This window comes from Melopsittacus undulatus, chromosome 4, assembly GCF_012275295.1.
Source record: "Melopsittacus undulatus isolate bMelUnd1 chromosome 4, bMelUnd1.mat.Z, whole genome shotgun sequence".
Classification (NCBI taxonomy): Eukaryota; Metazoa; Chordata; class Aves; order Psittaciformes; family Psittaculidae; genus Melopsittacus; species Melopsittacus undulatus.
The window spans coordinates 88,160,352-88,172,783 of NC_047530.1; the positions used below are offsets into that span (position 1 = coordinate 88,160,352).

Genomic DNA, 12,432 nt, shown 5'->3' on the forward strand with positions numbered 1-12,432 from the left:
GTCTGCTGGCTTGCAGTGGAAGAAAGGGCAATGGCAGACGATCTGAAGGGACGTCATGGGCTGAGCATCCCTTCCTAGCAAACCCCGTGTGCAGTGAGGGAGCCTCCATCTGGAAAAAGGTTCAACTTTTTTCTTGAGAGAAGCTGGGACAAAACCCTGGGCCTGGCCTCTGCTGAGCCCCATGGTTTTCCTTATAAATAGTGTGTTTGCCAGCACCAGTGTGCATATGGTGTGCTCCTGGCTGTGCAATTCCCAGGTGAGTAACAGCACTCCCAGGGTTTTGCTGTGTGTCAAGTTGCACCCGTTCTTGCTGCCTGCCTTGTTTTTCTCAGGCTGATGAGTTCCTGACTAACGGCAGTCACTGCTGCTTAATCAGGAAGCAATTTAAGGATAACCTTTTCTAATTAACCATCAGAGAGAAAAGTGAATAAACTGTGAAACAGCCAGCTGACATTGGTGTCCTCAGCCAAAGGGCCTGTCAGGGGGAGAAAATGCCATCTGGGGACAGGGTGGCAGCTCCAGACCTGCCACTGGGCAGGGCAGTGTGTCAGACATGGGAGGGTATTATGGTTCTCCCAAGGACTTCTCTGCTTTCTCCCCAGGTATTGCTCTGGTCTTGCACATGGGAATCATGACCATCCAGGAAGGGCAGCTTGATGTGTATAATCAAGCCCCACATATAATTAAAACCCTGGGAGACTCTTTTATTCAGAACTTTGAAGCAAATATTAGTTAATTACCTTATTATGAAGGTATTTACTGAACCACAGAACAGCCCGTGTTGGAAGGGACCTTGAAAGATCATCTGGTCCAGCCTTTTGTGGGAAAGGGATCCTACATAAGCTATCTAGCACCCTATCCAATTGTACCTTGTAAACCTTCAGTGATGAGGACAACACCATGTGCCTGGGGAGGTCTTTCCAGTGATTGATTGTTCTCAATGTAAACAATTCCTTTCTTATATCATGATGAAACTTCTTCCAGTGTAACTCGTTGAGAAGCATGGGGCCCCAGTATTGGCCTCTGAAGGACCCCACTTGTGACAGGCTGCCAGCTTTATTAAAACCCATTGACCACTGCCTTCTGTATGTAGCCTGTGAGCCAATTTCCTACCCACCTCACAGATCACCCCTCTAGTCCTTATCTGGCCAGTTCATCCAGGAGGAGGTTGTGGGAAACAGGGCTGAACGCTTTGCTTAAATCCAGGTAAACAACATCCACTGGCTCCCTGTGTAGACAGGAATGCTGTTTTGTTCTAGAAGGTGGTTAGGTTAGTCTGGCATGATCTGCCAGCCTTTTCCTTCTCACCTGCTTTGTTTGGTTTAGGATAATTTCTAGGAAGAACTGATCTAATACTTTCCCCTGTATTTTTCTCTGTCCTTTTTGTGCCCTCCTTGAAGACAGCACTGACATTTGCCCTTTTATGGTCATGAAGGTCACCCCTTCATCTCCATCACAATTCAAACATTACAGACAGCAGCCTTGCATAAACGTCAGCCACTGCTCTTAACACTCTGGGGTGGATTCTCTCCTTACGGCTCACAACAGCGTTTTCATCCTTTCTCATACATTACCGCCATTTTTTATTCCCTATTCATAGTCACCCATCTAAAAGCCATGCACACTGGCATATCATGCCCCCTACACCAGAAGCCGCTGGTGAGGGAGCGCAGCCCTACCCGTGCAGCTCAGGGTGCTGCCTAGGGCAGAACCTCAGCCCGGGGCCGACAACAGGGCCCCTGCATACAACGTGTGTGCTTGAGCCGAACCTCGACGACAGTGTGGCGGGAGGGCTCCCAGAGACCCTAAGATGGCGCCTGGAGGGGAAGACTACATTTCCCAGCGGGCCCAGCGCGCCGCGCGCAGCTCCTTGGTTCCCTGCATGCCGCACTCTGCGGCTGCTTGACGCCGCCGGGCGGGAATGCGGGCTCTGCTGGGAGTTGTAGTTTGTGCGGCTGCGAACCCTGTGGCTGCGGTCCTGGCCGTTGCCAGCCGGTGGGTGCGCGGGCTTTTGGCGGGCGGGAGCGGTCCGGCCGGGGCTGGGCCCAGCGCGGGCTGTAGTGGAGCTCCGGGGAGACAGGAGGGAGCAGGCGTGGAACCTGGCCTCAGTGCTAGCGGCGGTGCTTGAGGATGGTGGGGGGCCCCAGCCTGCGGGGAGGCGGCCGGGACCTCAGTGCAGTTTTGGATAGGAGAGCCGGGTGCCTGGGAAAGGAGCGGGGCAAGGGGTGAGCCTCACTTCTTATAGGGTGATGAGGAAAATAGGTTTCAGTGCTGCAAGGTGGGCAGCCGCTTGGGGCACGGAGCAGGGAGTAGATGGAGTGAGGCCAGCACCCGGGAGAGGTGGTGGGAGCCAGGTCCTCGCTATTATCGGCGTGACTTTGGTCTGTGGGTGGCCCTTTCTCAAGGCAGCAGCTGATTCTGCACTTTGGGGTTCAGTATATATCTGCTACACATTGTGAGATGTCCACGAACTGGAAGGTGATTAGGAAAGGTAGGGGTTTCCCCATCTTTGCTTTTAGGTACCAGAAATATGAAACACTTCCACACAAGGCTGTACAGAAATGTATTGCTTTGCTTTCATCTCTTTGCAGGGCTGGTCCTGCAGTGCAGGGTGTTCCTGTGCCTTGGCTATTTTACCAGTTCTGCTGGGATTTGCAGAGAAGCATGCTCAGAACTGTAGCAGAATAGGGATTTTCTCCTTTTTCTGTATGTTTTATCTATGTGGAGCTGACATGCAAAGCCCCAGCAGTGGCTGTCAGCATTTGCTTGCTGATAATGGCTCAGCATTGGTCTTACAGCTTTGCTGTACTATTGGGTTTTTGTGTAGGATCAGTTACAGTAATAGTCGTTAATAATACTTAGTTATCAATACAATAACCATGTTTGTGGGGAACACAATTGAAACTGCCTGTCTCTTTTTACTGTCTTTTACAGACACATGTGACTGTGATTAATTCCTGATGCAGTTTTGATTCAGATTTATTGTTTGAATTGTTGAAGATGTCATCAGGCCTTACAGAGGAACAAAAGAGAAGAATTGAAGAGAACCGCCAGTTGGCTTTGGCTAGGAGAGCAGAGAGGTTGGCAGCCCACAGAGGTGGGCACGTGGGGTTCGCTGGACCTCAGGTGAAAGAACAGAGTCCAGGCCATCAGGGAAGCTGGAAGGAAGAGAACAATCATGTCAGATTCATTAGCCAGCACAAACAGAATCCGAACAGTCCCGTGGAGCAGAATAGCTGTCTTCAGAAAGATTATAATCATTACACTGCAAACCAACAGATGGCTGGTTCACATGGAGAGCAACAAAAGAATTGTTCAGAGAACTCGGAACAAGCAAGTGGCATTAAGCCTACAACGATCACAAATTCTCTGAGTTATTCCCATAAACATTACATGAATGCTGATGGTCAGGAACATGGACAACAGGCTTTAATTAATCCTGGTACATTCCAGCAGTCCAAGTGCTACCCAGCTTTCAAAACCTCTATGGAATCATCTCATCCCAGATTAATTGATAATGGGCACCCTGATGGTAGTAAAGATTTACAGAGTCAGAAAAAATCTGCCATAAAATATGTTACACCACCAAGCAGTGCCAACCCGAGTGATACAGAAATGCTGTTAAGCACAAGGAGACCAAAGGAAAGAGAAGGGGAAGGAGGTAGGATGCAGAAGCTGACCAGCTGTACAAGCTCTACCTTTGAAGCTGTCTCTTGCAAGAAAGGAAATAGCGTTACAAGAGGAAAATGCGTGAAATATGGGGAAGACCGATTTCAGATTGAAATAGGGTATAATGCTGAACTTATTGCAGTGTTTAAGAAGATACCAAGCAAAAACTATGGTAAGAATTGGTTGGTTGCTGTTATCTGACGTTCAGCATCTGCTGGAACTGTAGTTTCTATATGCTCTTAGAAGTGTAGCTATTGCTGGGGTAAAATATGTCGTATTAAATGAGGATTGGAAAAGTAAAGACAGCTGAAATAGGAAAGATATTCTGGGCATATGTAGCTTGGGCTTGGATTTAGCCTAGATGTTAGAGGCCCTGCTTTATGAACAGTGCTGTAAGAAGTGTAGTGACAGTAGCTGCTTGGAGCCTTTGGGAGTGAAAGAAGTTATCTTAAATTGGTATGAGAAAATGGGTCACTACAGCTGTAGTTCAGAGTTGATGAGGTGATTCTATTAACTGGGTTACTGAGAGCAGTGGAATCTCCACCTTTTGGCTTGCTTCTGGTCTTTTCTCGCTGCCTTTGTTATATTCCACTTCTGTTTCTCCCATGTGTTGCTGCTCCATGTGAATGGCTGTTGATTCTTCTTGGTTTAGTATTGATATTCCCTATTGCTTTTTTTTGTGTCATGTATCTGTAAACTTGAGCATACTGTTTTTCAGATGTGTGTAAAAAAAAAGCTTGCATAAGTAGCTTGAATTCTGTCTTACCTTGCATGAGTGTTTTACACCACCATGTTTTTCCTGCTCCACATGATTTGTATTCTGCCCTATTTTAGATCCTGATATGAAAAAATGGGATTTCAGCCTGAAAGATTACAGCAGTTTCAGTAAGTAAATGATAAAAAGGAATCCAAATCTTGATCCCCTTCCACTGTCTTCCATAATTATTATTTAGTTTTGTTATTGTCTGGAGTAACAAAACCAGTGCTACTCAAACATAATGCCTATCTCTTAGGCATGTAGCTCATAACATTTTTCTGATACTTTGTAGTTGATTACAAATAACTTAATTTTTCACATAATATAAATACCAAGCATACATTTAACTTTTTCTGATGTTGCTGAATTTTCCAGTGTCCAACAAGTCTGATAGTAGGAAAAATACCTACTGTGCAAATACTTCATATGAATCTGTATTGAGAACTGTGTTCTACTTGCTGATGCTAAATTTCTAGGCCTATTCCTGTATTGTCTTTCTAAACAGCTCTTTAAAAAAAAACCCACAAACAACAAAAACCCCAAACAAACCACAGAACAGACATATTTTCTTGTTAATTTGGGTGTCAGAAAAGGAAAAAGAGTAATTTCTTAGGGCTTTGAGTGAGCTTGAAAATGGATTTGCCTTTTTTTGGCATACCAAGTATGGTCTTTCTCTCCTGTCATTTTGTTCTGGAAAGATTGAGAGATGATAGAGGCAAACATTTCAGGTGAGTTTTTCAAAAGCATATTGTATTGAAGTGAGTGATAAATCACTATTGATTTCAGTGGGAACAGAATTAGGCCTGAGTTGAGCACTTTGAAAAACCCACAGTTGAGTGCTGGTATTTTAGCTTCCCGTGTGGGTTGCCACACATTTATAATTTAAGTGCTGCTGATTTGCTTGAAGTGTATCACGTACAGATGAGAGCAAAGTCACTGCAACAAGGAGCTTGCAGGAGAAGAGGATGTTTTTTAGAAATCAGGGGTTTTCCTTAAAGCTATCAAATATAAGTTCTTTCTGGAAAGTTCACGTTGACAAGTGAAGACAGTATCTGATCATCATTGAGCAATGATATCAGGAGAAAAATGCCCTGAAAAAAGGGAACTGACTTAAAAGGGCCTTGGTTTGAAGACCTGTAAGTGTAAAAACAATTATTTTAAAGGTTCCTACTGTTAGTTTTGTTCTTCTGAATAGTGTTATCCTGTACTACATTCATTTTTTTGTCCTATAAATAATTAAACATGTAGTCAAACTTAGAAAATGATGTTGAAATAAAAGAGTAAAAAAAAGTTTGGTTTTGTTTTGTTTTTTTATTTGGATCTGTTTTTTTATGGTTTGTTTTTTGTTGGTTTTTTTTTACAATTTCAGTATTTGTTGTAGAGGTGATATCTAACTGTGTAATGCTACATCACATCTAAAATCTTTTACTTGATGCAGTGGGAGTAGAAAGTATAAATTGGTGGCTTCCTAGTCCTCTACTTTAAAAGTTAGTTTCACTTTGATTTCTTAAATTTTTTCTTTGGAGTATAAATCTCAAATGTTTGAGTTTTTTCTGGAAGTCAGTTATTATTTTTAAATAAAGTTAAATGTAAATAAAGTTAAGTCCAAATGGTTTATTTATTTATTTCTGTTTAGGAAGAAAGTGTCTGAATTTATTTCTTCCTTTTTTTCCCTTTTCAAATCTTACCTGCTGAACTTAGATTTTGTATGTTTTTGTTGCGTATCAGTAAGCTGGACTGTTTAAAAAGAAGCAGAGTGGATCATGATGTGCAGCTTAATGTTGAAAGAACTGGTTTTATGCTAAAAAGCTACCTGATAGGGAAGATTGCTTCTCTCTACAAATACATGTGCTTAGGGGTCCCTTGCTTTTGAGTCTAATGGACTAGAGATGTTCATGAATCTTTGTTTTACTGTAGTACCTATGAGTTGGAGTCTTGGGGATGAATTTCATTATTTGATGCTGTAAAAATAGAAGAAAAAAAAAGATTCTTAACTATCACAGTTTGGCTGCAATAATAATAATAATAATAAGCATATGTCTGTAGATTGGCAGAAGAACACAGGGAGAAGTGGAATGTTTACTAGTGTGGATAGCTGTGGTTTCGGGCTAACAGCTGTAAAATGCTGTGTCCCCTCTCTCCCCATGCCCCAGCATCATGACAGAGGTGGTTGCTAGTCAGCAGTAAGATTGGAGGGCAGATGACTGGGGGGAAGTAAAAGTCTAACTCTAAGACACAGTAGAATACAGGGTTATGGACTTAAATTTTAACAAGGGAGGTTTAGGAGTTTGGACTAGATTCCTTCCTGATATCCTTCCTAAAGGACAGTGACCATACAGCAGTCCTCCTAGATGAGGTTGCATATCAGACACTGACATGAGACAGGAGGCAAATACTTTTAGATCTTTCTCCTTTGCTGTTTGCAGAAGTAACCTTCCATCTTTTAAGGCATGTACTATTGATCACCATGCCCTTATCCCTGTGACATCATAAGTGAAAATGCTGTGTGGCTGTGTATAATTTACTGCTCATGTAAATCTGCAGATTGCTTCCCCTGCCCTAATAAATGACATTTTGGAATTGCCAATAGGGAGCCTAATACAGTGACAGTGCTGAACAGGCCCTTGTTCACCTACTGTCATATATGCCTTCTGCCCCTGCTGTATTCTCTCTGGAAAATTCCATCAACCTGCTCCTCCAGGCCATCACTCCCTCTAGTCCTTAGCCCTGTGAGTGAAAGCAGGGAATCATCATGCCTTTTAAACTTGAAGATACATGATTTGTTTGTCATCCTCCTGGCCTTTACCTTCCCAAACCATCCTGTGCATCTTTAGTTCATCAGTGTTCTTTGTTATTAAATCTTTTCTCTGTATCTCGTGTTTTTCTCCCTAGTGGAAGCAGTAAATCAACTTCCGTCAGTAATTCTGGCACCACTGGAAGGAGTAAATGCAGTTGGCTTGGCATCAGGCTCTTGTTTTGCTGGCAATAGGATTGATGTGAAATCCCTCTCAAAGATGTATAAGAACTGGAAGAAACCCTCAGCCTGTGTCAAAGGGAAGTGTGTGCTGATCTCTCGCTTGCGGTTTGAGGTTGATATTGGGTATTCTGCAGAAGTAATTGGAGTGTTCAAACAGATGGGTTCCAGAAATTATGGTGAGTCTCTGTTGTTTCTGCTTTATTCTAATTACATTGTTTGGGCTGCTTTTGGAATCCTGTGAACACTTCAGAGAAGAAATTATAAGAGTACATCCCTCTAAAAGAACATAAGAGGCTATGCTTTGGTGAAGATTTTGAGCTCCCATAGTTATGGCATAGTGCTATATCTGTGTTCTGCACTCCATGGCAGAACATGTACTCTTCTGGGCCAAAGTGATACTTCAGGACTCAGCACAATTATATATACTGTTGAAGTTGGATGTGCTGATAATTTGCCAGCAGTATGAAGACCATGCATAAGTTCTTGTCTTTATCATCAAGTGCAGTTTGACATTCCTATATTTCTTTTTTCTGTGATGTATAATGACTGCGACTGCCTGAGCAGATCAAGTTTACCAGCAGCTTTACTGATATTTTTGGGGCAAGTGGAACTGTAGAGTGCTTCTGTTGGCATTCAGATTTCAATGGGAAATAAATTTTTTTCCACTTGTAATGTGGGAATTGAAGCACAGAGTAATGAGATGACATGTGCAGTGTCACAGCAGGTCAGTAAAAGCATGGGGAACAAACCCTGGGGTTCTTGTTTGGGCAGGGCTCCAGCTGGCTCATTGTGTCTTTAGCTGACTGAATTCACTCTGCCTTCCCTAGAAGTTGTAGGCAGGTGCTGCCCAGGGATAAACCTACCAGACAAGTCTTCAAGTTATATTTTGGTTATTGATGAATTGATGAATTTCCTCTGTACCATCCTGAGCACATCCTTTGTAAGATACAGAGGTAAAATTGAAAGCAGTGGTGTTACTGACGGAAGCTAAAGTTTGTTGGTTGACAAATAAGAACCTTCACACACATTCTTCATCCTTTTTTGCAGTGAAAAGAAAGTGGTTGCCAGAATCCTAGGGCAGGTGGGTTTTTGCAAAGGTTCATTAGGGTGATACCACCACTTCTAGATGTGTGCTCATACTTTTAATTGTATTTCAAACTGCTTAATGTAAAAGTAAACAGAGGATAATTGATTGCTGGATAAGTAAAAATTCTTTTAAAGCAGTTCTGAAATGCAGAGGATATAGATGGATAGCCATGTTCTTAGGGACAGAGAATTCAGTGTTTTAAAAAAGACTTATGACAGTGTTTGTAACTATTGCAGATAGCAACACCAAAAAGTGGAATTTCCTGCTGGAGGACTATCCCAGACTAAGTGAGTAGCTGCATTTTCCTGGCTAGGGCTATTTTCTGGGGAGGCAAATTAATCCTAACTTAATTTCTCAGGCTAAGCCTTTTCACTGTGGGGAGATAATTTGCTAATGAACTGTGAAGCAGGTGTCTTCCTGTTTTGTCAGATAGTTACACTGTTTGTCCAGACTCACAGTTTTATAAATGTGTGTTATTTATGGCAGTCCTTTAGGGAACCATTGGGAAGATGTCTCTCTTTTGTCAGATTCTGCACTGAATTCCTGTGCTGTTTTTTAGAGCTCATGGATGTATTTACTGTCACAAAGTTATTTTTATTACTTATACAGCAGCTCTACTTGATCTAACGAGGTGCAGGAAAATGGATTCCTCTGTTCCCATTTGCCAAATTTGAAGAGGTCATTGTGGTGGCTGCCAAGCCTTCCTGTCCTTACAGAAATTCTGTCTTACTCCTTTTAGCTGCACTGTCCTTACCCTCAAGTGCCAGCCCGCATTACTCCCTTTTGTGGGTATATCAGTTCATAAACTGGCACAGGTACCACTTGCATAGAAAACAAACACATATCAGGCTGTTTTACTTCCAGTTCTTTAAGCAGTTTGCATGGTATTGTGCTATTTCATTTCATTTCACAGCACATTTTGTGTTTCAGGTCAGAGTGCTAGATTTTCAAGTCAAATGATTTCTGTAACAACCAGCTCATCCACAGTTGCAAGTCTAGTTGCTATCTGGCTGATTTTGTTCAGCCTCCTGTGTTACAGCTGGTAGTAATGGCTTTGCAGGCAGCACACAACTGCTATGTTTTTATTTGCTGTACAAGGCAGGTTGGAATTCAGATTGCTTCCATAGCTGAGTTGATTCTGAGGAAAGTAAGAAGAGCTGCTTGTTTCTCTTGCAGAAGTGTGCAGATCTGCTTGAAGCAGAGGCCTTCATCTTGAAGCAGAATTTCATATTTCAAATTTCACATTTCATAGAAATCCAAATTTATTTGAAGGTGGTTGATGGATGCTTAAAAGAAAACTTAGCAAAAAAATCTTAGAAGAGCATTTTATTTTCCCCTGCACCTGGATCTAAGCACATAGTGTTGCTACAATGTTCATTTCTTGATGGAAGTTGACCATTAGACTCCTGCCTTTATGCATCTATGTAATGCTGGTGAAACTGACTCACTGATCTAATATGAAGAGCTGTGTTTTGTTGTTTTTTTTGTTTGGTTGGGTTTTGGTTTTGGTTTTTTGATAATGGATGCCACTTTGAGGAATAATCCAGTCTCAGTAGCATGCTTCTAGCACATCTGCTTAGTTTATGTTTAGTTACATTTATGGAGTGCTTTGAAATGAATAGCATTATGGAAGTCTTAAGTATTATAATTCATAGAATCATATAATAGTTAGGATTGGAAAGGACCTCAAGATCATCTAGTTCCAACCCCCCTGCCATGGGCAGGGACACCTCACACTAAACCATATCACCCAAGGCTTCATCCAACCTGGTCTTGAACACTGTCAGGAATGGAGCATTCACTACCTCCCTGGGCAACCCATTCCAGTACCTCACCACCCTAACAGTAAAGAATTTCTTCCTTATATCCAGTCTAAACCTCTGCTGGTTAAGTTTCAACCCATTACCCCTTGTCCTGTCACTACAGTCCCTAATGAAGAGTCCCTCCCCAGCATCCCTGTAGGCCCCCTTCAGATACTGGAAGGCTGCTATGAGGTCTCCATGCAGCCTTCACTTCTCCAGGCTCAACAGCCCCAACTTTCTCAGCCTGTCTTCATATGGGAGGTGCTCCAGTCACCTGATCATCCTTGTGGCCTCCTCTGGACTTGTTCTAACAGTACCATGTCCTTTTTATGCTGAGGACACCAGAACCGCACACAATACTCCAAGTGAGGTCTCACGAGAGCAGAGTAGAGGGGCAGGATCACCTCCTTTGACCTGCTGGTCACGCTTCTTTTGATGCAACCCAGAATACTTTGGGCTGGCTTTCTGGGCTGTGAGTGCTCACTGTTGGCTCATGTTCATTTTCTCATTGACTAACACCCCCAAGTCCTTCTCCGCAGGACTACCATGAATTTCCTTTTTGCCCAACCTGTAGCTGTGCCTGGGATTGCTCCGACCCAGGTGTAGGACCTTGCAGTTGGCATGGTTAAACTTCATGAGGTTGGCATCAGCCCACCTCACAAGTGTGTCAAGGTCCCTCTGAATGGCATTCCTTCCCTCTAGCGTATCAACTGAACCACCCAGCTTGGTGTCATCGGCAGACTTGCTGAGGACACACTCAATTCCATTGTCCATGTGTCATGGGTTCAGCTGTAGCAGTCATTTTTCTCCTTCTTGTAGCTGGTGCAGTGCTGTGTTTTGACTTCTGGGCTGGGAACAGTTGCTTGATAGCGAGCATGTTTTGAGGGTGCTTTTGTTCAGGGCCTTTTCTGAGCACGTGCTCTGCCAGGGAGTAGGGGAGGCCAGGAGGAAGGAGAGACAGGACACCTGACCCAGGCTAGCCAATGATGTATTCCATACCATAGCACGTGATGCCCAGGATGCAACTGGGAGAGGAAGCTGGAAGGGTGGAGCTCTGGGGGGAGATGGAGGAGGTAGCACGCGGTGCTTTGCTGGGCAGGGTGGAGTGAGTTATGGGTCGGTGGCTGGTGAGGTGTTGTATTCTCTTCACTTGTTGTTTGCTGTATCATTATTATTTGTAGTAGTAGTGGCAGTAGTGATTTATGTTATCCCTTAGCTATTAAACCGTTCTTATCTCCATCCATGGGGGCTACATTCTTTGGATTCTCCTTCCTAACTCTCTGGGACCTGGGGGAGCAAGGGGGGGAGTGAGTGAGCGAACTGTGCGGATTTTGGTTTAAACCACGACACCATATCAGCGTCAAAGATATTAAACAAGACCAGTCCCAACACCGATCCCTGAGGGACACCACTTGTTACTGATCTCCAGCCGGACATTGAACCGTTGACCACAACTCTTTGAGTGCGACCATCCAGCCAGTTCTTTATCCGCCGAGTGGTCCACCTATCAAATTGATGACACTCCTATTTAGAGACAAGGATGTCATGTGGGACAGTGTCGAACGCTTTGCACAAGTCCAGGTAGATGATGTCAGCTGCTCCACCCCTGTCCATCACTTTTGTAGCCCCATCATAGAAGGCCACCAAATTGGTCAGGCAGGATTTTCCCCTAGTAAAGCTATGCTGGCTGTCACCAAGCACTTTGCTCTTTTATATTATACATGTATATAATTTATATATATTATACATCAACCCAGTTGACCTGCTGTGTTTGCTGTTGTGTGAAGCTGTGTGGCTGTAGAATTTGATTGGGGTAAGCTTCAGGCAGATACTAAGAAAGGTGCTCCACACATCGCACTTTCTAAGTGTTGCAGAGCTGAAATGCTGTTGCTCAGAGTTCTCCTCTAGCATGAGCTCCTGCGTCCACACGATACTGAAGTGCATCTAATAATTGAATATCTGCATGCTCCTATGATGCATGTAATGCAGGGCCTTGTAGGAATGCCAGATCTTGAAAACATGTGAGTGTGTTTTGGTTGTGGCTATTGTGAAACTCCAGGATTGGGATGCTGACAGACCCTGATTTCATCAGAGCTGCTGATCTCTCGCAATTTGCTATAAGTGCCTTTTGTATGTCCGT

The 12,432-nt window shown here is 43.5% G+C and overlaps 1 protein-coding gene across 2 annotated transcripts in view; it reads left to right on the forward strand.

Annotated features, from left to right (window-relative positions):
• The first annotated feature begins 1,939 nt into the window (after positions 1–1,939).
• SMARCAL1 (SNF2 related chromatin remodeling annealing helicase 1) overlaps positions 1,940–12,432 on the forward strand; it is a 42,347-nt gene continuing 31,854 nt past the window's right edge. The window contains exons 1-5 of one of the 2 annotated variants that reach the window (XM_005153831.3): positions 1,940–1,995; positions 2,935–3,841; positions 4,504–4,554; positions 7,319–7,579; positions 8,727–8,777. In XM_005153831.3, the coding sequence (XP_005153888.1) occupies positions 3,001–3,841; positions 4,504–4,554; positions 7,319–7,579; positions 8,727–8,777 (1,204 nt within the window). In that variant the 5' untranslated portion in view covers positions 1,940–1,995; positions 2,935–3,000. The remainder of the gene's footprint in view (positions 1,996–2,934; positions 3,842–4,503; positions 4,555–7,318; positions 7,580–8,726; positions 8,778–12,432) is intronic. The other variant, XM_031053401.2, reaches the window with a different exon arrangement.